At 41.1% G+C, this 26,681-nt stretch overlaps 1 protein-coding gene across 3 annotated transcripts in view; it reads left to right on the top strand.

Moving 5' to 3' along the window:
* The window catches only part of PLEKHA1 (pleckstrin homology domain containing A1), a 44,271-nt gene extending 17,854 nt beyond the window's left edge, over positions 1-26,417 (top strand). Inside the window, exons 2-13 of one of the 3 annotated variants that reach the window (XM_018563972.1) lie at positions 5,115-5,275; positions 5,792-5,848; positions 5,978-6,023; positions 10,724-10,821; positions 13,319-13,450; positions 14,724-14,861; positions 16,424-16,492; positions 16,586-16,650; positions 19,094-19,157; positions 23,086-23,175; positions 24,833-24,910; positions 25,511-26,417. In XM_018563972.1, the coding sequence (XP_018419474.1) occupies positions 5,135-5,275; positions 5,792-5,848; positions 5,978-6,023; positions 10,724-10,821; positions 13,319-13,450; positions 14,724-14,861; positions 16,424-16,492; positions 16,586-16,650; positions 19,094-19,157; positions 23,086-23,175; positions 24,833-24,910; positions 25,511-25,795 (1,263 nt within the window). In that variant the 5' untranslated portion in view covers positions 5,115-5,134 and the 3' untranslated portion in view covers positions 25,796-26,417. The remainder of the gene's footprint in view (positions 1-5,114; positions 5,276-5,791; positions 5,849-5,977; positions 6,024-10,723; positions 10,822-13,318; positions 13,451-14,723; positions 14,862-16,423; positions 16,493-16,585; positions 16,651-19,093; positions 19,158-23,085; positions 23,176-24,832; positions 24,911-25,510) is intronic. The other 2 variants (XM_018563974.1, XM_018563973.1) reach the window with 2 other exon arrangements.
* The last annotated feature ends 264 nt before the right edge of the window (positions 26,418-26,681 follow it).

Below are 26,681 nucleotides of genomic sequence, written 5' to 3'. Positions count from 1 at the left end.
CCCCCCCCAGATAGTAGTTTGCACACTCATTCTTTGCACCCATGTGCATAATTTTACATTTTTCAACATTAAATTGCATATGTTATTAGGCCTCCTGCAGATTTAGTCACGTGAACCTGTGTTTAACTTCAATTTGCCTATATATACATCATTCATTTTCTAGCCAAGCAACCTCTAAAATTTCAAGTTTGCCTGTCTGTGTGCTTGACCATCTAATTGCTACAGTTACTCAAGTGGAAGTTAGAAGGTAAAATCACTTGTTGGCTTGTTTTATGTCTCTGGCTTGCTCACATCATGTCCGCACCTGAAATGGATCCTAATGCATTCCTATGGTATTTCTGGGCTCTGTTCACAGCGGTACAGTCCCTTCCGCTGCGGGGGGAAAAATGCTACATGCAATTTTTTTTTTCTGGAACGCACTAAAATGCATGTAAATGCATACGTACATGCAAATGTACTGCACCTGAAGGCATTTTAAGCTAAAAGCACCAAAACGCACTGCGTTTGCAAATCTGCTCCAGATCTGGTCCAGATATGGTGTAAACAAGCCCTTAGGGACCACACAGCTAGAAATTTGCACTTCTCTTCAATTCCCAGCTTTTGCCCACCTGCTGTGGCTAAATAACAGGGTAGATTTTACTTACCTCTTGGAATTTTTTTCTTTGTTAAATAAATTATTTTTCTATGTGGAATTAGTTTCATCCCGTTCCCTACATTTGCTATTTAACCCTTCATGAGTGCCGACAGTCGGCTCTACAAGTTTAAACAGAGTCCCGGCGGCAAAAGTCGCCGGGAGTCTGTTTAAACAGCCCCGATGCTGGCGACGTACACTGTACGTCGTCAGTCACGAAGGGGTTAAAACAACCCTGTCTTTAAAATGAAAGCTGGGCCTTTCAAAGGTTCAGTTTTCCGGATGGTGATGAATCTTGCCTAGGCCTTTTTACCTCCTACAAATTCCTCTTGGCCAGTGAAGCTACTTATTATGGGGTTGCCTTGTAGTATGTGTGGGTATGGGGTGATGGAGCTTTGCCTGTCAGATCTGGCTGTGCCAGGAAAGTTTGGGAGGCTGCTGCACAGTTTATTTTACTTTAGCGACAGGGTCTCTTTAATGAATGAACGTTTGAAAAGAATGTGAATGTACCTTTTTAAATAGCTAAAAGTTAAACCGACAAAATGTGAAGCAATCCGTAAAATGAATCGACGTTTATTCTTTTAGCTTCTTTTTCCTTCTTCCAGCTATCACATTTGTTTCCACTGAATGGTCTGTTGTTTCTAAATGCTCTGTACTGTAACAAGAAGAAAAAAATAGTTTTGATCCTTTGTCTGTGCATCCCAGCTGAAATCCTTAATAGTTTTATGAATATTCATAGGCCCAGTTTTCAGAAAACCATCTTTGTTCCCAGTGGAACCGCAGCAGAATGGGGGGGAAGTAAGTATGCGCCTGTTTTCCATATCCCTCCATCCCATTCCTAGCTGCGCCCAGAATTTGTCCACAAGGGCTGCCGGTCTTTAGTCCCCATCTCTGAGGGGTAATTACGCTGTGCTGGAGGAAAACCCCAGGATGAAGGGGGGGCGAGTCTTGCGCGTCCTGCAATTGTTTCCGTGATTCCGAACAATTGGCCTAATGTTTGCTACGCTAATAGCATTCAGCAGTAGAAAAGAGTATATTGATGGTGGCTCCTTGTCCTGTTGTCCTAGGGTGGCCCTTTGCTCAGAGAGACCCATATTCCCGTTATAATAAGGAGCTGCTCTCTAACCCCGTGTGTGTGTTTAGTAGCTACATTTCCTGCAATCATTCTAAGACATGGATTGTTCCGTCTGTGTAAAATACATCGTTTTACACTGTTTAAGCTTCCTCTTAAAGTGGAAAAAAAACTAAACCTTGTATTTTTGGGAAGTGGTACAATAAGAATATTTGTTCTGTAGCATCTCCTACTTGCTAGAATGACTTTGCTTGGCAGTTCAGTAATGACTTTCTTGCTTTCAACATCATGTAGAAGCTTATATACTGAACCTAATATCAGCTATGTTTCCAAGAAGCGGGTGGAGGAAACAGACAGCGATCAGCGGTGCCGAAGCGGCGGAAGTCCCCCCCCTGGATTTCCACTCGCCCCCACGCAATTTTCACTCGCCAATTGCGAGCGGGCGAGTGGAAATTTTGATCCCTGTTATACACTATAATATAGCAACTACATCTCCTGGGCTGCATCACAGATCTCTTCTACCCTGCATTATAAAGCAGCTATGATGCACAGTGTATCTTACAGAAACTACAGGTCCATCCGATATGTCATACAGTAGCTGTATGTGCTGTTATAGGATTGAGAATCCTCTTGCTGCATCCAGAGAAGAGAGACATCAAGGTGGGGATGATGGGAAAAACCATGGGTGATTCATCCATTGGCATCTATTATCCATTATAAAGGGGGAAAAAATTAATGCATGGTTTTTATTCAATGAATGTGTAATGTTCTTTTACAAGTCTTTGCCCCTCCAGATTGGAGTAGGTAGCTGGAGCATATTTAAAGCCCATCTCCAGGAAAACCTAAGCCCCTGCCACCCTCTAACCCATTCATGAAATTTTTTTTGAAAATACCTTCTGGAGAATTTTATACTTCTAAGTCTGCCATCCAGTTCCCTCACCAGTGTTGTTTCTGGGTACAGGGGACCAGCAATCCACCGCTGCAGATGTGTCTGCGTCAGCCGGTCTTTTTGCACAATTGGCATTACCTGCAGACTCTATTCTAGTTCCCTTGAGGACCCCGGCGCTGGACCTGAAAAAAAAATCCTTCATACTGTACACACAAGGAAAAAAGACTTGGGACTGGAACATCAAGTGACCACAGATTCGGGTGAGTAAAAGGAGCATTTAGATTTCTTTATTTGTGATGCCGGTGATTAGTTAGCGGGTGGTGAGGAGAGCAGAGCCGCCCAGAGTTCAGCCTTTTCATTTTACATAAGTTCCTTTTGGGCCACCACATTTTGTGCATGTTAGTAGCCTACATCAAATGATACATGATGGTTTTGGGTTGTTCCCCAATCCTTTTCTTTTAATAAAAACCTGACATGGGGTTTAACACTTCCACATGTTAGCAAAAGCAAATAAAAGGCTATACATTACATAGGCTATTATCAGTAAGGTTGAGTACATGACTGTGATGTCTTACGTACCGTTATCTATAGAGTACAATCCTACTTCTGATTTGGGCAGTCATTTAATTCATACTTCACTGTGTACGTTGCAATAAGGTGAAGTTGCAATTCTGCAGCTGCTTTTTGCATAGGTGCATGTTTTGATCCACGTAGGTGATCACCGAGCAGTTCTTCCTGTTCCTAGACCAGGCTCTCTGATGACACTATGGGGTGAAGCCTGCCGGAGGTTCGGCTCAGCCGATCCAGATGTTGGATCGGCTGAGTCGAACTCCTTCTGCAATTCGGGTCGGCCGAACATGCTGAGCATGTTCGGCCGACCCGAAGCCACACGAAGCAAGCCGATGTACGGCTGAAATCAGCCATACCAGCCTGAAGTGAATAGCCGAACAGTGTTCGGCTCACTTCACTTCTGATCGGTCATTCACTCGGCTGCCCTCGGCAGCATAGTGAATAGACCCCTATGTGTGTGATCCAGTAAACTGAAGCTGAAGCAGGAGTTCCTCTGATTATGTCAAACTCCTGATAGGCCCCCAAGTGACTAGAACAGAGGGGTGGGTGCCTATGCATTGGCACATACATTGCAGTGTTCTATTTCTGTTCAGTAATTTATATACCAAAGGTATGTTTGTTTACTAATTACTTTCAGGTCTATTCACTAATGGGTGACGAGTTTGGAGAAGGCAGGAGAAGTGAACAATCTAGGCCAAAGTAGCTAATTTGTAAAAATTCTCCAGTTCAGCTATGTTGTCCTAGATTGTTCACGTCTCCTGCCTTCTCCAAACTCTTCACCCTTTTGTGAATAACCCTGTTAGTTTTATTCATTTGTGCTGACGAATCACTGGTATTCAAGCTTTTGATTTTAAATGTAGGTGTACTTTAGTATGAAGGGTAGTTCATAATCATTGACTTATTGGTAGGAACATTTAAAGTGAACCTTTGACCAGTATATGCACACTAGATTATTTACATATTATGAACAAGCAGTAAAAGTACTTTTAAAAAAACAACCCTCATTCACTTTGGTGTCTATAAGCATTGTGAAGAAATTCATTTTCAAAGTTCACAACACAGGCAGTGGGTTTTTCTCTGGGAATAGACTCCTGGCAAGCTGCCAGCCTTCTAATGTAAACATCCAGCACATGTTTCTAAGCTGTTTTGCATATGGGCACCTGGGGTCATACAACATAAAATTCGGGTGTATTTTTGCGCCTATGAGTCACAGGTGCATGTGCCGAAACCGACCCTGGAGTTTTGGTTATGAACTTTGAGGATCTTTTGAGCATTAATAACTTCACCTTTTAAAAGCGCCCACAGAGCTCAGGGATCAGCGTGTCTACTACTTGGTAAGGCTATGTAAACAGTTTCATGTTCATGGTCTGGGTGCAGGTGCAGTTTCAGGCCTTATGCACACTGGTGTCATGTTTTTTTGGTGTTTGGATGCATGTCTTCTGGCATTGTGTTTTCCAAGAAGAACATCAGTTCAGAAATGTGTAAAAGCCAGGTATGTTAAAATACGTTTAGGTGTGTTTTTAGAGTGGCCTAAGATCCAGGATGCAATGCATGACTTTGTTCATCACATCCCATAATGGGTTGTAGGATCCAGAATTGTAGCACTGTGGCAGTAAAGTCATCTTAGGCTGACATAGCCCACCTCACCTGGACACTACATGCATGCACTGCAGCATGGGACAGATCGGCCGGGTCAAAAGGGAGAAGGAAAATGACAATCTCCTTTTTTCACAGTTAAATATACAGTGCATAAACCCATTTAAATATCACTTGTGTTCACATCCATTGAGGTAAGTTCAGCTCCAACAAAACCAGTGTTTACGGTGCAGTTAGACTGAGAGTATCTTACCCTTCATGTAGGTCATGGTCTGATGAAGAGGGGGATTTGATATTGTATCCATCTACTTGTTTGTGTAATAAAATTGATGAGAGCTGTGACTCATTTCATGCAGGGTAATGTTCCAGTCCAGACATGCCTTATGTGGATCGTCAGAATCGCATTTGTGGCTTCCTGGACATCGAGGAGCATGAAAACAGTGGCAAGTTTCTGCGGAGATATTTCATCTTGGACACCAGCCAGAATAGCCTGCTTTGGTACATGGACAATCCACAGGTAAGCCAGATGTACACAGCAATGATAAACAGCATAGGACGCTGCAGACATGTGTATAGAGCAAGGCTAGCTGTCTATTCTTATGCTACTGCCCTCTTTTTGGTTAGCGTATACCCCAGTGGTCTGGCAAACCAGGTGAATTGGTCAATGTCAATATTTTTCACTAGTTTATGTATGATATAAAGTTGTGGTTTTTGTATTGCTGCTTGTGTCGTCCTGTTTTCTTAATGTGATTTGATTTATTTTTTTATTTCTGCATGTATTCTGTTTTCCAGCCTATGTTTGTCTAATGAAGGTAGGGAACAAAAAACAAGGCTTGGAACCTCTTTCAGTTTTTATTAGTTTTTATGTCCCTGTTGGGGAGATTCGCTCTCATTTTGTCCCAGTGGCCCTTGTCTCTGAGAAAAAAATTAGGGGGAATATGGAGTTATTTTTATATTGCTGCTTGTGTTTTCCTGATTTTTTTAATGTGATTTTATTTTTTGTTTTACTTCTGCATGTATTCTGTTTTTGCAGAACCTTCCTGCAGGTTCCCCCTTTGTAGGGTGTCTTAAGCTCACATATATTTCAAAGGTAAGCGTTTTACCAGTTTGAGAACTAGATCCAAACTGGCCCTGTCATCTGTTTGCTTTCTGTTTCTGCATGTAGCGGAGACTTGCCTATTTATTTTTGTTGGTCTCATTGCATGCTTTTGCTTGACAGGTGAGCGATGCCACCAAGCTTAGACCAAAAGCTGAATTTTGTTTTGGTGAGTATGTGATTTTTGTGTGCTTTTTCAGCATTGCTTCATGTGATCTCTAGTGAAGCGTTGAGTTCCCTTCTTGCACAGATACAATTATAAATTGGACTGTAAATTTGATGTTTAAATACTAGAGGAAAAAAAGTGAAGATTTGGCCACTTACTGAGTTCCTGCTTATGTTTGTCTGATGCAGATAGTGAAAAAAACAAAACAAGGCTTCAAGCCTCTTTCAGTCTTTATTAGTTTTGATGTCCCTGTTGGGGAGATTCGCTCTCTCTGTTAGTCCTGGTGGCCTTGTCTCTGAGAAAAAAAATTAGGGGGAATATGAACTTAGTTTCATGTCCAAGTCAGTGGAAGCAAAATTACCAAAAAGTAGTCACTGGTAAAGGTAATGAGGGAAAATCTGGAGACATCTGTTCTTGTGATAACTGTAAGAGGCTATATTCCTTTACTTTGCACATATGTCCCCTGACTTCTAGCGAGTGTCAACTGTAACAATTGGCATTACCCCTTTATTTGTTGTCCTGCCGACAATGATCGCTTCTGGTGTGGTTACTAGGAAACCCCCAACAGAACAAAGCTGAAAACCTACCTAAAGTTTTTAAAGTGTACATAAAGCCAAGACTTTGATGTTTTTTAGCTTTAGATGTAGCGTAGGGAAGGGTAAAACCCTTATTAGTTTATGTTTGCTTCGTCTTTCCTACTGGGGAGATTTGCCTTCTGACATGGAGAAGCAATAGGTAACAAAGTGAACCGAATTTACATCATAGAGAGTTGTCACAGGAACAGATGTCCAATTTGATCACCTCTTGCTCTGGTGACAACTCAAAATGTTAGATTTCCCCTCACTTTCTGTTTCTGTGACGGTGGTCACCAGAATTAATAAAGGGGTGAATCAGAAGGGACACAGGCAGCAAAAAAAAACTTGACAAATGGTCCTAACAGTACTGTACTCTATGCAAAACTTTAAAATGCATTTGCATATACTTTAAGTTGGACCGGAGTTCAAAAATCGAAGCTTTGGTTTGTTAGAGAGAACATTTGGAAATGATAATTACGCCTAAACATTACCCTAAAGAAAATATCATTTGTCTAGCATTCCTCCTTAAATAGCGCAGTGTCTTTCCTGATATGAGGTTGCCTAAGCACTCCTATACCTACAGACGCATAGCTGTATATGTGCCGTGTGAGATCTAAGGCACTGCCACCTGTGACTGCTACTATCAGGAGATTTGGAGTGAGATTTTTAACTATTATTGCAATTTGTTTTTATCTGCTTAGTTTACATAGGCTTTTGGGTGCTAATTGTTCATACCAAAGGCTAAGTCCATTCAGAACTGATGTTCATTTTTAGGTGGGTGTTCGAATGAGATCCTACCAGGTGATTTGTATAACCACTGAGGCCTCAGAGACATGTAGAAAGTGTGTATTTCAGATCAGAGTAATTCATCTTTGGAAATAGGTCACTCTTTCAAGTGGCCTAACTTCCTCTTGGTTTGTGACAGTTCTATGTCATATGTACCCGTTTATCAGATGCTGCAAGTGCTTTAGGCTTAGCTTCAGCTGCCATTGATTTTGTTGGACCTAACGTTTAGAAAATGTGAGTTAGCGCTTCATGGTAAAACTGACCTATTTTAGTTTTTGCTGTGTCCTATAAAACGTGTCACTCAATAGAAAGTATCTCCTTTGCTTGAGCTAAAATGCCTATTGATCTGATTTTGGATAGACACCCTTACTGCTGCTTTCAGGAGCTTTTTTGAATGCAGACTTTTGTTCAGCAGACCCTCCTGAGATCAGCTATTTTAAGTCCAAGCTTCCTGTATAGATGTGCTTCATTTTCCTCTCTTCCTGAGCAGCTTCCTTGCTATCTAACTCGTGTTACGTTAGACGTCGCTCTCTTTCTTTGAAAACTTTTTTTCCTTTGAAGCACAAAGGAGAACAGTTCTTGACAACTGTAAATATGATAGTTCATGAAGGACAATAGAGAGGAATCCTATACTTTGTTCTTTTTTTTCAAGCATTTACTGCAGCTTGAAGGTGAGTGGTGACAAGGTTGCAGATAACAATAACAAATGAGGCCGCAGTGTGTAGCATTCTCTTCTATAAGCATATTTTGTGACTTGCATATTCATCCCAACGTGTAGTTTTAGCACTGTTGTATTGTATGAGACACGTATGTTGTGAGCTGGAATTCCCCCACATAAATAGTCAGGTATGTGTTCCCTTTTGCACAGTTTTAAAATGAATTCTTTGCTCTATTGAAGATTATCTTGTTGCTGCATTTTGAATAATATATCATAGTAATGTCTACAGTCAGATGAGCCACCCTCCTAGAGGACTGGCCCCAACCTGTCCCCTGAATTCCTGCTCTCACTAGTATTTCCTGTACATTCCTCACATGCCATTCTATAGACTATCATCTGTACGCTGCGCCGGAGAACTGATCAGAGTGCAACACCATCAGACAGTTAATATGGACTTTTTTTGTATTCAGGTGCTTACAGTCCTTAATAGCATAGACAGACCCATAATACTGTCTAGGGATATACCGATACTAGCATCGCTATAGGTGCAAGTACTCGTACTAGCCCAAATGCTCCGATACCTTCCCCGGTACCATAACCTCCGGTCAGAGGACGGGGAACATAGAACCAGCTTCCAGTGCGATCAGGAAGCTGGCTGGCGAGTAATGACCTGCCTCCCGGCTTCCTGATTGGCCAGTGGAGGTTCTTTGCAAGTCTGGGGCTGCCAATGGAGTTGATTTGGTCAGGATCAATGGTGTCCTCAGTGCCGAGAAATGTTTTCACACCTGCCTAAAACTATTGCACAGTACTGTATATGGAATTGACTTTTGGAAGTATGCATAAAGTTAGGTTTTTCTACAGTTTGAGTACTAAAAGGCAGCAAGACGTGCAGTGTAAAGAAGATGGCAGTGATCTCATCCTAGTCTCTTTCTGACTTCTTGAGTACACTCTATACTGTGTTTGTTTGGTGTTCTGCGGTCCAGGGAAGCTTTGGCATACACCTCTGCTTCATTATAAAACATGATGTAATAATGCACCTAGTTTCCCTCCAGCCTGCAGGGTATTCTGGGATGTTTAGTTCCTCCAAAAGCTTCAGTAGTGCAGTCAGGGATGTGCTTGATGGTCTGTTTCCACCCGCACTTCAGTCGGCTTCTGACAGCTGAAGCATGAAGTGCTGAGTGCACTTCATACTTCAGTGATCACAGAGCAGATTGGGGAATGGGCATTCCCTGCTCTGCTCCTGCTCTCCATACTGACACTGTGGCCAAGTTGCTAAGTGGCCTGCGGTCCTAGCAACCAATGACAGGCATTGGGGGGGGCCTGTGTTGGGTTATGGCTTTTTCCATACAATGATTCCCATAAGTGCCCAATGAGATGCAGTCACAACCTGAAAACCCGTGTACAATTTTGCTTTAAAAAATGTGTGTTACTGATTGCACATAAGTGCATTTTACTGCTGTGTGTATAATCCTGGGCCTGCAGAGTCCTTGAGTTTTAGCTTTATTTAGCCCAGTAAGTATTCTGCGTGAGAGAGTTGGGTAGCAAAAGCCAATCGATAAAAAACAAAGTAACCGCAGTAGACAATTCATTATGTGGCTAAACTTAATGTTGTCAAGAGTCTATTAGTCCTTGTTAAAGGTCAGAGTGAGTGTTCTTGCTGAAAGACAAGTGAGGGCTTTCAAGGATGCTTGTGTGTTCTGTTTTAAAATTAAGTAATTTTTTTCATTTTGATTAGAAGGTCAAGGTGGCCACACAAATTACAATCTGGTTGTACAAATGCTGTACAATCTCCTTTAGATTTACCAACCACTATTTGTAATACGAGGGGCTGATGTCAGAACATTCCAGCCGTCTCCTCCCCTTTCTATCATCATTAAACTCAGAAGATGAGGGCGCTGAACCTCGGATAGAGACACCTGAGAGGCGGCACGGAGAGCTGCTTTTTCATTTTTCAACCAAGTGGACAATTTTACATTTTCTTTTTTTTTAATCTAAGCTGGAATTCCACTTTAATTATTGGTATATCGAAAGGAAAGTGTAGAAGCAGATTGCAAAATGTGTGGCCAACTTGAGAAAGAAAGTTAAATTTAATTGCAGTAAACTGTTAGCCTTACGGCATAGAGAGACCTCATTTGAAAGTAACAGAAATATCTGCCAGGTAAAATATGGTATTTTGAGGGTTAACAGGCAAAGCACAGCACGGAAATTTCTGGTGCTGGTGTGTGACTATGCTCAGCTGCATGTAATTGGCTCCATATGCACAATCTTGGTGTTATAATGGCTGGGAAGACATTATGTTCCTACTTTTCAGAGAAGTGGTACCAGTTACCCCAGAATTTAGGGGATCTCCTACCTCCCGTAAAATGACGGCTAAGCTCAGATTTGTATGGTTGCCGACAGCTTGAATCACATGCTGGTGTAGTATTATATGCCAAAAAGACCTTTATTGTCGCCAACACTGAGATGAACGCAGCTTAGCATTGTCCTTGAAGTTTGCAGGATTAGGTGCCAAATAAAATGTTTCCAGGATGCTGTTCCTAGAACAAAGAAAGTCCCTTTTGTGTTACGCTCCATAAATTGAAACCATAACCTCTTGGAACTGTAGGCAACATTTTGTATAATAGATCTGTGCAGCTGATGTGTTGAATAGCTGTGTTCTTACCCTGTCTGCTGCTCTCTTCCAGTAATGAATGCCGGCATGAGAAAATACTTCCTACAAGCCAATGATCAGCAAGATTTAGTAGAATGGGTCACTGTCCTTAATAAAGCAACCAAAATCACAGTGAGTATAACACTTAATCTCACACATGACTGATGTATCTAGATGGATGTGTGGGAAATGCTGACCCTTTTACCTATAGCAACCAAATCTCCCCTTCCCAGGACAGGAAAGAAAATGACCTAAAAGGAGAACTAGACAACATAAGTATGCAAATATTAAATGTCATCTTCTTGCTTTTGACTTCGTTCCCCTGAGAGCTCTGCTGCAATGCTGAATAGTTTTCCAAGTTCAGTTTCTTGTCCAGTGTCTGATAAGCCTTATCTTAAGTCCAGGGCTGCTTCATGAAAGGTATTTGATCTAAAAGGCATCCCCAACTGCTCTGTAGAACTGTATGCTCTTGAGCCAGTATCACGGATAAACAATGAACAAGCACATCCTAAAGGTTTTTGGTAATGCCGTCATTCACCCCGATCTGCCTGTTCAGTTTCTTAAAAATCACCGATGTCATTGGAACTACATGACAGCCAGGCAACTAGCTTTTGAAAAGAAATCGCCAAGGCAGCCTCCGAAGTAGCATACTGCAGGTTTACTTTAAAGGCACTGCATATTGCTTGTCCCCTTACTGATGCAATATTAGATTAAAGGCCTAACTGATCATTTGTAAAGATGATGTGTTCAATAGAAATGTGCACAGGTTTGAGGCAATCAACATTTTGGTGTCACCCCCTCTGAAAAGTCAGGCACTCGGTCATGGACCAAGAGCCTGACAGTTGCAGGAGAGAGAGGAGGGGACCCAGCGGCATAGAATACGTTTTCATGAAATGTTTTTTTGGGGCTTTCCAGGAGGCTGGTAAGAGAGATAAGAGGGCTATCTCGGGAGAAGGTTTTAATGTATGGATCTTAATAATTTAGGTGTTTAGAGCTGAATGTCCGTGAGCTGTAAAAATTGACAAGGCACTGCACCCTCCCATCCTCACTGCACTGGAAGGATTAATTGCTTGCTTTATTTAGGTGGTAAGGCGTATGGTGTAATATGTACCTTTAAACTTTACCTAACATTATGGAGCGAACCAATTCTCTATAGCTAGAGGCTTCAATTAGGAATTTATTTTGTATAGTACAGTATGAATATTATTATTGTCTGTAATGCTGTCCTAGAAGCATAAAACATCTGATTTTTGTCTTTTAAGTTACTTTCCTAATGAAATAAAAAGCCGAATTCTTTCAATTCTATATTGGTCATGAAATGTCTGTGCAGTATATGGCTGACAGGTGAATTTTAAGTAAAGCTTTGTTTTTGATCTTTTTTTTTCCTTGACTTAATGGTGTTTGGCATTTACAGTAGATGTCATTTATGAGCAGTGAAAAGGATGAGTTATTGTCAGTTCATCTCACACAGGAAATGGCTTTTGGAAAGGCTTTCTGCAGGGCTTTGCTGCGCCTGACTCCACTCGCAGTGCAGAGGATGGTCTTTGTGTTTGAACTCCCAGCTCAAGACATGAATTGATGCCTATTAAAAGCACAGAGCCGTGGGAGGCTAGGTTTCCTGCTAGAAACCATCTTCCCTCCCACACACATTCGATTGGCTGCAGAATAATCACTTTCTTGTGAGACCTTGGTTGAATTGAAGACGACAAGCCTTAGCCTTTTCGTACAGCTACATGAAATGGAACATTAGATGTGGCTTGCACTCTCTTAGCTGCTAGTGTTTGTTTTAATAGAGATCAGACCTGACTAGTTCAGTGCCGACCTTTAGCCAGATTTTCTCCTCTGACACACTTTGCTCTACTCTTATGTGAGTAACATAAAAGACATTTATAAGGTCGTAAAGTAGTAGTAACAGTGATACACCTTCAAGAGCCCCTAAGAGATATAAAAGTCAACCAGAGATTAAAAACTCTATAAGGCTTTTATTGCCTCTGAAAGTAGGAAAAAGGTGTCTGGAGCTGGATCTCTTAAAATAGTTGTCGTCAGTTAGGTTTTAAGCAGTGTAGAAGGAATAATTCTCTCTAGGCAGCTTTCCTAGAAGTAGTGGCCGAAGGTTGCGTGAGATGCTTAACCATCAGACTAATTACCGCTCTTGTGTACAGTCTTTTCAGTCTTATGTACACTTTGTTCAGCAGTTATATGGCCTGATAAAGAGGGACTCTTTTGAACCTGGGAATGCATTGGCTTATGGCCTAAGAGTCTCAATAAAACTGAATTTGTTTAATTTTGGGCCTTTTCTTCTTGTACACACAGCCTTTTATTGCCGTCTGCTTTTCCCATTGGAAAGGAGTTTTTTTTTTCCTCACTTCCTGGCCTAGTGGTCACCAAAGCGAACACATTAGTATAAACTTGGCAGAGCTTCTTGCACTTATCCAACTATATCAAAAAAAAAAAAAAGTTTTGTCTAGGGAGTTTGCAGAGAGTTTTTTTTTTTTACGGTTTACCATGATACATTTCTGTGTGTGTGTGTGTGTCTACGTTTTTATTGTTAATATATAACCTTGTTTTTTAACAGGCCAATTTTAATAGCCTATTTTTTTTCACTTTTTATCTCTTTGTTTACTTGTAGGTACCAAAACCTTGTGACCAATCATGTCCTGCTGACAGTGTGCCCAACCAGCTTGAATATACTGGCAGTAAAAAGCAGATCTCTTACAAAACTGAAATAGTGGGTGGTGTCCCTATTATCACCCCCACGCAGGTAGGCACAAACTATTGATTTAAGCCAATTCTATAATGTTTTCAATTTGCTCTGTATTAACACAACCCATCAAAAGTTTTATGAAACCATTTTTCTAGTTTCTATTGAAATTTTAAAGCCGACTTCTAGTTTTACAAAGGTAGAAACGCATTCATAATGAAAATGCAGCTCTGTTGCAGTACCTGCCTCCATTCTGGTGCTATCTTACATAGACTTAAAGTTCCAGGTTGATTGTTGCCCAGCATCTTTCCACCCACTTCCTGTAGTATAAGGTGCCAAAGGGCATCACTGCACACACTGCATTTTCAGTACAATGATACAGAATGGGTTGCAGACATCACCACTTCAGTGATGCTTTCTGCATCAATGAGGACAGTCCAGTGACAGAAAAGAAGAGGAACCCATGTGTTGAGGGAACTGTCTAAAAAAGGGTCAGTATAAGAAATAAAAATCAATAAATACATACCAGGGGGCCTCCCGTAAGGAAGAGAAGGACTGTGGATCAGAAGAAATCAAAGTTCTATTAGACTTGAAGAAATTCAATTCCAGTGAACAACATAGTGCAAAGGTAAGCAGTAAACTGCACTTTAGCAGTGATTTAAATAAGCAAGTCTCCCTGTTAAATAAGCTAGTCTCAACTGTTATTAGAAGTCTTTGAGATGCAGGTTTAATGGATAGAGAGTGGCAGTGAGAGAGCCATTGCTGAAACAGCAAAAAAAAAAAAAGTGTGGCCCTGGAACCACCACCAGTAGACTACTGCAGACTGGAAGAAAGTCCTTCCGGACTGATGAATCAAAATGGTAACATTTGAAAAGTGTGGTTTTATATGCTGTTGAGTGGGTAACACAATTACGGCAACCTTAAAACATGGGGGAAGAAGTGTAATGGCCTGGAGCTGTTTTGCTGACTTCAGAACTGGCGACTTGCACGATGTGACTGGAACCCTGATTTTAAAAGGCCTACCACAGCATTTTGCATCACCGTGCAGTGCCCTCTGGTCTACTCCTAGCTGGTCTGGGGTTCATCCTACAGCAAGATAATGACTCAAATTATACCTCCACGATATGTCAGAACTCTCATAGAAGATGGCACCACAACTGCCTCACTTGATCATTCGGAAATAAATGTTGTTTGTAAAGTTAAGTGAATAGAATAGACACCATATTGACAGTTTAGTAAATTGATATTGTAAATCTTGAATGCATTTCCTTGCATAACTTTCCTCCGGCTCCCGAAGTAAATCTGAAGTATTGTCTATTCTTTCCTTGTACAGCAAGAACTCAGTGAATGTGCCAACACTGGTGACAAAGGCAACCTAAAGCGCAGCCAAAGCCAGCTCCCATCTCCCCCTTATCGGTTATCTGAGGGGAGCACGATAAAAGCTGGATACTGTGTTAAGCAGGGGGCTGTGGTAAGATGATGATATGCCATTAATGATAAACAAATGTTGACTCCGTATTATAATGTGGGCTATGGGAATAGATTTGTCTAAATAGTTGTTTGGTTTTAATCGCTAACTTACATATCCTAACATTTTACAGTTGTAGTGGAAGACTGATCTTCTTGAGAAATAGACACTTCTTTGGACTGATAGAAAGTCAAGTGGTGTGTTTTACCGTACATGTCATCACAAAACGTCTTTATGATATGCCACTGATGCATCATTTAAGATTGTGGATGAGTATGTCTTTAGACATGCCACCACCATAATATAATGCTCAGTCCTTCTAAAACTTGTATTTGAGTTTTGGGTAAATGTTTGGTAGTTCTCAAAGCTTGTGATAAATAGTATGTAGGCTACTACCGTTCATTTCTGCTTTTTAAAATTCTTTTTGCGTGGCTGTCATGATGTTGCACTCAATGTGATGCTTTTTGGCCAGAACAAATTGGCAGATCAGGAATTGGGGGCTTTCATCTAAATTCACTTGCTGCATATTTTTTCTTGTTAGGTAGCTTGGAGAGTATAAAAGCCATTATTTTATATATTGATTTAGATTATTTTATGTATATTTGGTATTAATAGCACATGTGGTGTGTATGTATATTGTTATTACAATGGATTGTTTTTTAGGGGTTGTGGATAGCAGTGCAATCTGGTACAAATGGATAGATTATCACGATATCTGGTGATTTGCACAGCAGCTTATGAGATTGATAGGACGGCAGCAGGGACGTGCGGTCAGGGGAGGCAGATCCTCACCTAGTATTATGAAGAAAAAAGGTGTCAGCTTCAAGTCTGAAGGTGGCAGCTTTTTCTCCATTCAGATCGGCTTGTTACACAGCAGGGAAATCCTCCCCACTGTGTAACCTGTTATGGACGGAGAGCTGCCTGTTAATTACAAGCAGTGCTGCATCCGGCTTTTCACAGGCAGTTAGGTTACACTGCAGCGGGCTTCCCCACTGCTTCTGTAACCTAACTTGGTGAGGTAAGAGCTGTCCCTGCCTCTACTCTTTGTTAGAGGCGTGAGGACATCAATCTCGATGCCTCACCAGTGACGAGTAAGTGAGGGACAAGGAGGCTCCTCCCTTCCTCCTCCCCACACAGCTTGGTTACCAAGCTGGGGGCGGGGCTTTGGCTGGATGGGTGATACCTCACCTAGCACAGAAGGCACGTCACGTCACTGGAGAGCAGGACTCTCTCTATTATATTGGAAAAGTGTAATTATCCTTTAAAGGAAATCTCTCCTCCTGAAAATGCTAGTTTGATGGCTGTTTTGCAGATATAGTATCTTCCAAACCTATCAAGTCGATAACCAGGAAAGGAACAAGCATGCAGATATGGAGTTGTGACTTAGCTCTGTCTTTGATAATTGCATGCCTCTTATGAGTTGGTCCCTCGAATCAAACAACTAACATTTTCAGAAGGAGGTCTGTGATAGCAGCTTTTAATATTTCTTTTTGTTCTATTTCCTGCAACTCCAAAAGATAAATGTAGAAAATGACTGACTTTCTCATGTCGCTTTTTCCCTAAAGATGAAGAACTGGAAAAGAAGGTTCTTTCTCCTAGATGAAAACACAATCGGATACTTCAAATCTGAATCGGTAGGCCTTGTTTTTTGCTCTACTCCTTCATTATCAGTCCTGGCTTTGTTCTAGAATTCACTTCCCTGCTTTAACTTTACCTCTATGTCATAGGACAGGGAGCCCCTGCGAGTAATACAGCTGAGAGAGGTGCAGAAAGTACAGGAGTGCAAACAGAGGTGAGTTTGCTTAACGATCACTAAATAAAGTAGTAATATTGCACTGTTTGATGTCGTCGTGTTATTCCAACATGCATAAAATGCTAACAGTCACAGCAGAGAATGTTTGGAGGCCTGCCTTGTATTTAAAGCAAACCTGTCATTCTGGGTTCACTTTCTAGTTAGTCATTGGCTCAGATGAAGGATGCAGTGCAGTTCAGACTTTTTTTTGGGGGGGGGGGTCAGTTCTGTATGGAGAGAGCAGTGCCACAATGAGATACTCAGTCTAAAATGCAGCTGTTAGAAGCCAATTTTTAGATAGTCAAAAGCTGCTGAAAGTTTTTTCTAGTAAAGTATTTTTGTGGCTTTTCTGCTTGAATAGGCAAGTAGTAAAGAACCGTTGCTGTGGCTACAAAATGTTTTGCCTACAGAGTTCTTGAAAGCTTGCATAAATAAATACACTTTTTTTTTTTTGTATTTGCCATATGTAGAAGTGAAATATGTCCATTTGACATCAATCTGTGCCCAGTGCACTTGTGAGCAGAATGATCAGCCTCTGTCCAGAAGGTGGCCTTTAACCAGTTGTGGACATTGGGCGTGCTACACGCACCCTATCCTTCTGTCCTGCTGATGTTTCCCTGCCGTATTTGCCAGCAATTCCCAGCTGCCAGAATGACAGTTGTAGGTTGCTGTGTGAATACAGCAGCTAATACGACAGCCTGTAAACACTGTTCAGACAAGATAGAGATACAATGTGACATTATTTTTGTATTTACTTTGTTTCATTCATCTGCAGATCAAAAGTTAATCATTAGTTTAACCTAATCAATCCAAAAACCAATGAAATGTATTAATATGTGTAGCGTTAATATTTTATATCTGATCAATGTATCGAGCGCCCTAAACAAATAGTGATAAAAACTTGAAACAAAAAATAAGCACAAGAATAAAAACACCTAAAAATAAAGCTAATCAACTGCAGTGAAACACAAGTCATATAGTGAAAATCTAAATGAAGCAGTTCATAAAAAAGTGCTCTGTGCCAAAAATAACTTATAAACGTGAAAATAAAAATGTCCAAGTAATAATGCAGCCAGTGGTGCATAGATAAACTATAGATAAAATAGTGTATCAAAAATGTATTAAATTAAATCACATTAAAAATAAAGTTTGTCTAGAGGCTTTGCCATGTCTTGCATAAACAGTATAAAAATCATCAGTGAACTCTCAAGACCCCTAAGCTGTTTTTATGTCCTCCGTGGTAGCATGTGCGCTGGACGTCCGACAAATGGGCTGCTTGGAGAGTATGGACACCACTTTGGTGATTAATTCATATAGCTCTACAGTTTTAGATCCGGCATGTGTGGATTTTTCTTAATGTATTGCAGGGGTGCGCCCAACGCCTGGAACATGTAGTTTCAGGCGCCGGGCAGGTGTTTTTTTTTTCTCCATTTAGCCCTGCTGCAGGCAAGCAGGGCTAAATGTAGAGCGGGGGAGCCGCCGCTTGTTTTGTACAAGTTATCCCTTGTAGCAGCCTAATTGTCCGATAAGTCTAAAATTGTGATTAAAGAAAAATTGTGATAAGTAAAAAAAAAAATAACTGTTAAAAAATAAAATAAAACCAACCCCTCTGCCCCCACCATCTGCATGTGAATAAATGCACACGTAGGGCATTGTGTGTGCTTGCGTGCTGCCCTCATTCCACTGTTTGCCGTATTGTGGTAGCCGGGCAGCAGCGCTTCCTAACACGCACAATGTGCATTAAAGGGTAAGTTCACTTTCCTGAGTAATTTGTGAAAATGTAATTACCTGCTCAAATCTGGCCCCTCTCCCCTCATTGCTATACTTACCTTTTGGTGAACGGTCCTTTCACTCCGCCAGCACAGGTGCACTATCTGTACCCCATACTGCTGTCCAGCGCAGCCCTGCGCTGTGGATTTTTAATTTCGCTCACAAGTTGTGAGCACTTGTTTATCAGCACGTTCAGGTGATGGTGCTGACCAATGAGAAGTGCCTCTTAGTTAGCATGGTTAAATCCTCTACAGTGGCCATCTTGTGTAAAAGTGAACCTTAAGGTGAATTGTGCTCTCAATTGCAAAGTTTCCTAGATTCTGTATATTCCACAGGTCTGTTTTATAACTGACAGATTCAGTCTGCTGCCCCTCTAACACAATGCCACCTTAGGCTGCAACCTACAAGACCTTGCCTCCTCGTTCAGCCACCTGCCATTTAATATTCACTGAACCTAAATGTACATCAATATAGAAACTGTTGTATGGTTTTCTTTTTTTTTTTTTTATAGATTCTTTATTTAAGGTTTTGCACAGCTTACAAATAGAAAACTGGCTTATGTAAGCAAAATATGTTTGTGCCCGCAAGGGCTTGACAATAGCATCAATACAGTGTCAGTAAGTCATCGTATAGTAATGTACTTGCAACTTGTATGGTTTTCTTCTCTCTGCAGTGACAACATGATGAGGGACAACTTGTTTGAAATTGTAACAAGCTCACGGATTTTTTATGTACAGGTACGCAATTTTGCCGGTCTGGGGAAAGAGGAGTTGATGTATGTAATCAAGTGTTATACCTGTAAATTGCTTTCACTTTAACCCATTTCTTAGCACACTTTGCTTTGTAAGCATTCTATTTAAAGCCGAACTAAAGCTTTGTATTTATTGCAGAATTACTTGATCACATCTGTACAATAATACTTGCAAAGGTGTCTTCAAAGTGGCTGCATGTATATGTGTTCCTCTGAGGACTGACGGCATTCTGCAAGAGAGTCCGTGTGTGTGGTACTATACCGATCACACTCACTTTCTCAGATGAGACTCCTTGCCCTCTGCACAGAACTGCTGGGTGGGGTTATCACTTGACAAGTGCCTTGATGTTTCAAAATTGATTACTGACTGTATCTTGGGTGCAGCAGTGTTTAATGCATATTAATAACTGTATTTTATGCTTGTTATTGTTGTGAATGAAAAGATGTGTGTTATTCTGCAACATTAAATATATTAAATTTTTTTTCACGCATTTTCAGGCATTAAGGCAAGTGTTCTGTATATGAGCTGATAGTAGTGAGGCCCCCCCCCCCTGCCCAGTGATAATAATGATCAGGCCCCTTTGTCAAAGGTAAAGACAAGGAGGGAAATGTATCAATACTGGAGCAGTTGCCCATGGCAACAATCGGCATCCACCTTTCATTTTTAAACCTAAAGTGAACAAACTGAAGATAAAAGCGGATTGGTTGCTGTAGGCAACTGCTCCAGATTCTTCTGCTCCAGTTTTGATAAATTCCCCCTGTTGTCCCTTCCAGTACATTTTATGTGACCGCTTTCTGAACCCTTTATATCTTGGATAAGCAAGAGGATGCACACTTGCAAATCACCAGACTACAGATTTGCATTACTGTTCCTCAGACAGAACTGGGATGTCATATTGTTCTTTTGCATGCACAATGCATACTGAAGGTATTACTGTTATGAGTACACTTTGATGCAAATTGTGTTCAGTTCGTGGAGCAGGAACAAGAGCTAACCTTCTATGCCATTTCTCAAGCATGTCTAAATCGTAAAGCCGACATCCACACAAATGTTTTAAGGTGAAGCGGGGCCTTGGTGTAAAGTTGACATTAATAAAAGAATGTTTGTTTTTTCATTGTTATGGTCATTTCACTGAAGAGTTGGTCATAGACAAAGCTTTTTGCCTTGGTAACAAAGTACAACTCAGAGGAGCAAAAACATTAAATGTTTTTGTTGATTGAGGCACAAAGCGTTGTCGTAATTCTTGGACGTGTGGCTGTATACTGCTGTCTTCAGGAGGTTTCGACGCTGGCAAACAAAAAAAGTTAAGCTAGCCCTTGTATAACCTGCCTCAAACCAGCATGCCTCCGTTTTTTGCTGGTGTCCTAGAACATTGGGTGCATTTTGCTAAACTCTGCTGAGGAAAACCTGGTTTATTTGGGGATTCTTTCTCTTCAGTCAGGATACTTGTGACATGTTTTCTTTGGCAACTTCACTCACGACTTGATGCTGGTTGAGCTAGTCTCTTCCCAGCAGCTGTCTGGATCTGTGTATCCTCAGCAAAAAGCTTTGGAGTCTGTATTAATTCCCTGCTGGTCTGAAGATTTCATGGCTATCCTTAACTGCGACCTTTGGGCACTGGGCTCTATTTTCTGGTGCTTTCCTGACTTGTGTATTGCCACAAAGTGTTCTCCAGATCCAGAACAGTGACATGCCTCTGGTATGCTTTTTTTCCAGAATTGCTTGAGTTTACTGCACCTTGTGATCTGCTCTGGTAGTATATTACTCCCTACCCATGTCATGGACTATATTTCCTCCCTAGTGCTCAGTTTCCTTGCCCCTCTATTGTGGAATGCCTTTAACACCTTCACTGAATAGTCGGTGCTCCTCAGAGATGTCTATCACCTTCTCTCCTTTGGGTGTATCAGATTCTTTCCAGTTCCCCTCTTTAGGGGATCGCTAAGATACTCTGGGAACTCCTCTCTCTGTACTTTCCCTTTTTGTCTTTTCTCTCTGTATCCTGTGATTACCTTCCTAAGTTAGAGAATCCAAAATGTAGGTTATATCTGGCAATTTCAGACTCCTACTGACTGTTGCTGGATTTTAGTGGAAGTTTTCTCTCAATTGATGTATCTTCTTGCACACAACTCGAGTCTGGTTTTACAAACAGTTTTCAGATACCTTTTATCTGATGTTCCCTACTCTAACAGAGTGGGTCCTTCCCATAAGTGCTCCTCCTTCCCTCTCGCAAGGAAGCATCCATTACTAATAATTTCTACACCTCCCTCTAAGTGGGATATTGTAATTCCTGACGCCAATACATGGCAGCATACAATGGGTATGGCTCCGCCCCCCACCATTGTATGCTGCCATACGTCAGGAAAGGAAAATTACCGATAGGTAAGTATACAATTTTCCGTAGTATAGAGTCCTTTTGTGGGCCCTGGCTCTTGGAGGATAATTCCTCTTCCTGTTATTTTTTGCACTTATTTTTTCTAGTGCTCCTAGGTGGATTCCTAACCCAAGCTTCTCTATGGTTGATTTTTTTCCCCTTATCAGGACCTAGTTTATGGATTCCTAGAATCACATATTTACATATACTTGGTCAGGCAGGGTATAGTATGACTATCACATCCCTGGACCACTTTTGGTTCTAACTTGGAAGGACTCTTCTTCCCCTGCTCTTATTTTTGTTCGCCTATTGGCATTACAGAGTCTCCTTTTCCCTGCCTACCTTATCATATAAGTGTAGTTGATCACCTTACACTCTCCTTTTAAAGGATTCGGCATTGCTAGCCCCCTCCCCATCTAAAATAATGCTGCTTAAAGGGCTCTAATATCTATACGTATCTCGTTTAGAGATTACTACCTTTTCAGTTTACATCCTTCATCCATGGACCTACCTCTCCCCTAAGTCATTGGTTATATGTGTTTTACTTAAATTCCATTTCCACCTTTTTAAGCAATTAGCATTTATTGTGGTAATGTAGAGGTGCAGTGATGATGTATACATGTGCATATTTTCATGACTCACATTGCAGGCTTTCTTTGTTATATCAGGCATGAATCCTAGAAATTCTAAATGTTCTCCACAGGAAATTCAGTCTGACACCAGGGTCGGATTGTAAAGCAGGCTGTATACAGCTGCCTCCCTCCCTGTGATTCTGTGTAACACGATCACTAAACACCAGCTCTGCCTTTTCACACAAACAAAGTAGTAGGTGGCATGTGGTGTTAACTGAACAGTTTTATTGTTGGAGTTCACTTTAATGAATAAGCAGTCCATGCAAAGCAACAATTTAATGGTGGCTGCAGTTTATATTTGCTTTCATTTTCCTGTTGCACCATTGAGCCCTTTGTAAGCTTCATGTCACAACTTGTAGCCTACACAGAGATAAGGACTCTCTGTCTGTCCCTATGTGGCAGGACTGGTGCTGGGTGATTGGCCACGTAGGCACTCAAAAATGTCGGATAGAAAAAAGGGGGCGTGAGTCACCTGCTCCCCCATACTTTTAAGCACTGGACATTTTGCTCCTGACGGCTGTATAGAGAAGCCAGTGAGCAAAGGAGAGGCAAAAATGTACTGCTGGTGGAACCATCACTAAAGTGGATCTTTCACTTTGCCCCACAGTGGCAAAGTACAGGTTCCCGTTAAATATCTAATTTTCTAGTAGGCCTTTAAAACATACATACTCATCAATAAATGTTTATAAAATGCTCACATATTTATTAAAATATTAAGTTGCTTTCTTCACTAGCTGGGGAGTGATTGATATATTTGTATTTTAAATTATTCTTGAACCAGGTAACTTAGTTTCTAACAAAGTATGCTTCTAGCATGATTTAAGCATGGTGTGTTTAAAATAAAGTGGTGTATCCTTCACATATTTAAGTGTTCGCTACATAATGTCTGTTTTGTATTCACCCCTGGCAGGCGGACAGTCCAGAAGAAATGCACAGCTGGATCCGAGCCATATCTGGGGCTATTGTGGCGCAGCGTGGGCCAGCCAGATCTGCAGCTTCTGTAGGTTTCATCTCCCACATGTAGCTCTGGGGTGGAAGTTGCTGGTGGCTCTATGCAAGCTGCAGGACACAGCTATGTTGTGGTTTATGACTGTGATGTGTAGACATATAGGGCAAGTTATTTCTGGCCTACGGTGATCTGATTTCCTGCATATTCTTTGCTCATACACACCACACTAAATGTCTGATTTTCCTCTTTGCACAGAACTGCATTCTATGGATGAAGCCAGCAGGACAGTGCTAGCTCCTCTGTATGTACAAATCCCAGTCCTATGAGAAAATTCCACGCCTGAGACTCCCAAGTGTTTCCGTGTGTGTAAAGTAGAATAGGAGCTAGTCACTTGGATACTGTTAATGCTAAACTACCAACTATTGCTACAGTACCAAGTACTCATGCAGTAACAGCAGATGCATATGAAAATAAGACTATCTTTACGACTCTAAAATAGAATAACACAGTCTATTTCCAGAATCATTTGCATTTTGCCATTTTTATAAAGGAGCCTCCGAAAATAGCATTGTAACCTATTGGATTGTGCTACAGATATTTTACTAAGGGACTATGAAACTAAACATATTACATGAGGTATTGTGAAAGTTTTTTGAAATTTTAACACCATTTTGTTCCTCTGGTATTACTTCTTTTTCTTTGCCATTTACTGCTGCATCTACATAGACTCCTAATTAGGAAGTCAGGTGAACATAATAAAGAGGCCTGTAACTTCATCACAAGAATGATACCCGTAGACACATTTTATTAGTTTAAGGAAAGGTCTTTATTCAACAATCCTTGTATTCTGCATTGGCCACAGTTTATTTTTCTGTCAGGTATTTTTGAGCTTTTTTTTTTCTATCCAGGTGTGTGCTTTTCTTGAACAGTAGCTTGGCAACAACATTTTCAATGTTGTAAAGAATTGTTTGACCAGTGCTCTAAAACTCCTTACCCATACACCCACCTGATAATCGCAAACAATGCTGGAATTTTATCTTCCTAGTTGATCAAATTGGCAGTTTTTGTGTGCTAAACAGTTCATGAATTTATGGATATCATTGATTGAGTTGGTAAGAAATGCATCTGGTTTTGGACAAGGAGGCTGCTGTCTAGACTCTTGAGGTAGCCATAAATGGCTTGCTAAGTGATGTTCCTGATTTCAAGCATTGCTGACGATTACTGGATGGTTCGTGCTGCAGGGTGTAATGGGAATGGCAGGCTCTTTATCATCTCTTGGGAAATTTCCATATGAGCATAACCCAATCCTTCACTCTTCTGTCTGTAAGAATGAAGTATCTGAAGCACTGTGAGCATAGTTACTGGTCCTGATGCTGAAGAAAATCTTAGACAATGAATAGAACTATGGCAACAAGGTTGCTTCTCATTTTTGTTTTTTCTTTTTTACTGCAAAATTGAACAATCTTTATGTTGGGCTTGTTAGAAGCTTTCTGCTGGGTTGAACTTTATGAACAATTGTGTAGGTAAGGGAATGCCCAATAATACCTAAAAGAATATACCTGTGGAAACTTGCTTTTAGATGTAGTTCCCCTCTAAATATGTGTGTTATCTTCCTTTTACAGACCACTTGAATCTTTTGCCAGCAGCCTTTTCTGTCTCTTTCAACTCTTTCTTTCTCTTCTCCCTTCTTTATTCCACCCTCCTTAAGGTGTATCTAATTCCCACCCTGCCCTGTCTCCCCGCAGATGCGACAGGTCAGACGTCTTTCAAATCCCTGTATTCCGAGGTATATGGGCAGCCATGCATGCCCACAGTACTGACCAATCGCTGCCTCCCCATAACATGTAACCCACCCTCCATGTCCACATAGTTCCCATTCATTCATCTGTTCTCATCAGTGGGTTTTGTGTATGTAGCTGTACCACAGCATAATGTTCTCATTCTTGCATGCAACATGTTTAAACAGTTGACAAAGCATGCCTAATCTCAGGAAGTCACTGAGACCAACCAATCACATTATTAAACTGCTTTGTTTTACACTTATAACCCTAACAACAGCCTTTTACAGCTCTGCCTGAACATGCCTTAACTGGTAGTTAAGGATGCCAGCACAATTCAGCGTGTTAAAATGTTATTACTCATGGATATATTTTGAGCAGAGTTGGCTTCACACAAGTCAAGTGCCCATGAATACCTTCATCTTTATCCGGTTCTTGTAAGGACATGAAGGAATAATCTAGTTTATGTAATGGCTTACCTTGCTTCTTGCTCTTACAGTTGCTGACTCACTCTCTGGCTGTTTCACTGTTTTTGAGGCTGACACTGACTTACTAACCTGCTCCAATTAGCAATGATTGTTTTTAACCTAATTTATGGTTCTTTGCAGGAGGCCCCCACCTCATACTCCGAGCACAGCTCCTCTTTTCGCACCTTCAGTCTCCCTCACTCGGCCGCCCGACTTCAGCACTCTGACCCCGGGACACCATTTCGGGACAGGGACGAGCCTAGCACCTTTACCAAGAACCAGCCAGGACATCCCAAGATCACGACTGTCTCTTCAGGAAACCAGACTAGCAAAATGATCCCTTTATTTTCCAACAACATGTCCATCAGTTTAGCAGACACTGGTGTTGACATAGATGATGCCAGCCTCCCAGTTACTGATGTTTGAGGTCAATGTTAGGAACTGCATCTGAACTAACTGATTTCATCCCCAGTTTCCAACCGTGTATGTATAACATGCATCTACTATCCTGCTATGCACCCTTTGACAAGTGGTAAGAAATTGGGGATTCCACTGCAGCAGTTGGACCATGCACCTTGGTGACTCGCATAAGATAAACACATTCCCATGTTGGAAGATTGTTCCCATCTTGCAGCCGAAGTGAGAAACAAGTAACCATTGCTCTTTAAATACCTTCTTAAGGACCTGTGTGATTCCGTTCATATGAGTGTGCCATGTTCGGCATGGAGTGCCTTGTTACCCATATTGCAGTTGTATTTACGCAGCTGTGTAAGCTGTAGCTCTGGCCTATGTAATAGTTCTTGCACTACAACTGGTGCAGATACCTGAGCAAGACATGTCATTTTGTGTTTAAACTGGTAGTACTAAAGCAGTATTTTCATTCAACAAGTAGCCTATTGCTGCACAGCAGTAAAAGCCTCTCCAGAGGCAAAGATTGCTGGACCACTGTAGGTGTTGAATTCTTGCAGCCATTCCGTGACCCCCCTAATGTAATTTGCACAACTGTTGCCATTGCCACTAATAAGGGAAAGTGATGTTTTTATCCAGAAATGGGTTTAACTTTTTGTTTTTTCCTTTATAGATATGTTCTACATACCTGATGTCAAAGTTTTAGAGTGTTGTCCCACTTTAGGCTCTATGCACACTGGTTGCAATAGGTGTGATTGGTTTGTTCTTTCACTGCTGGGTCCTGATCAGGTTGCCCTTGAATAAACTTTGGAGTTCACCTTTTTTGTTTTACTATGCAGTTAAAAAAAAAAAATCCTGTTTAGATAGAATATTGAGGTTGCCATTCCTGACCTATTCCTAGGAA

The sequence above is a fragment of the Nanorana parkeri genome, unplaced genomic scaffold, assembly GCF_000935625.1.
Source record: "Nanorana parkeri isolate BGI_ZX_2015 unplaced genomic scaffold, ASM93562v1 scaffold713, whole genome shotgun sequence".
In the NCBI taxonomy this organism is placed as follows: Eukaryota; Metazoa; Chordata; class Amphibia; order Anura; family Dicroglossidae; genus Nanorana; species Nanorana parkeri.
The sequence above is the reverse complement of the archived record's forward strand: the minus strand, read 5'-3'. Positions and strand labels throughout refer to the sequence as shown.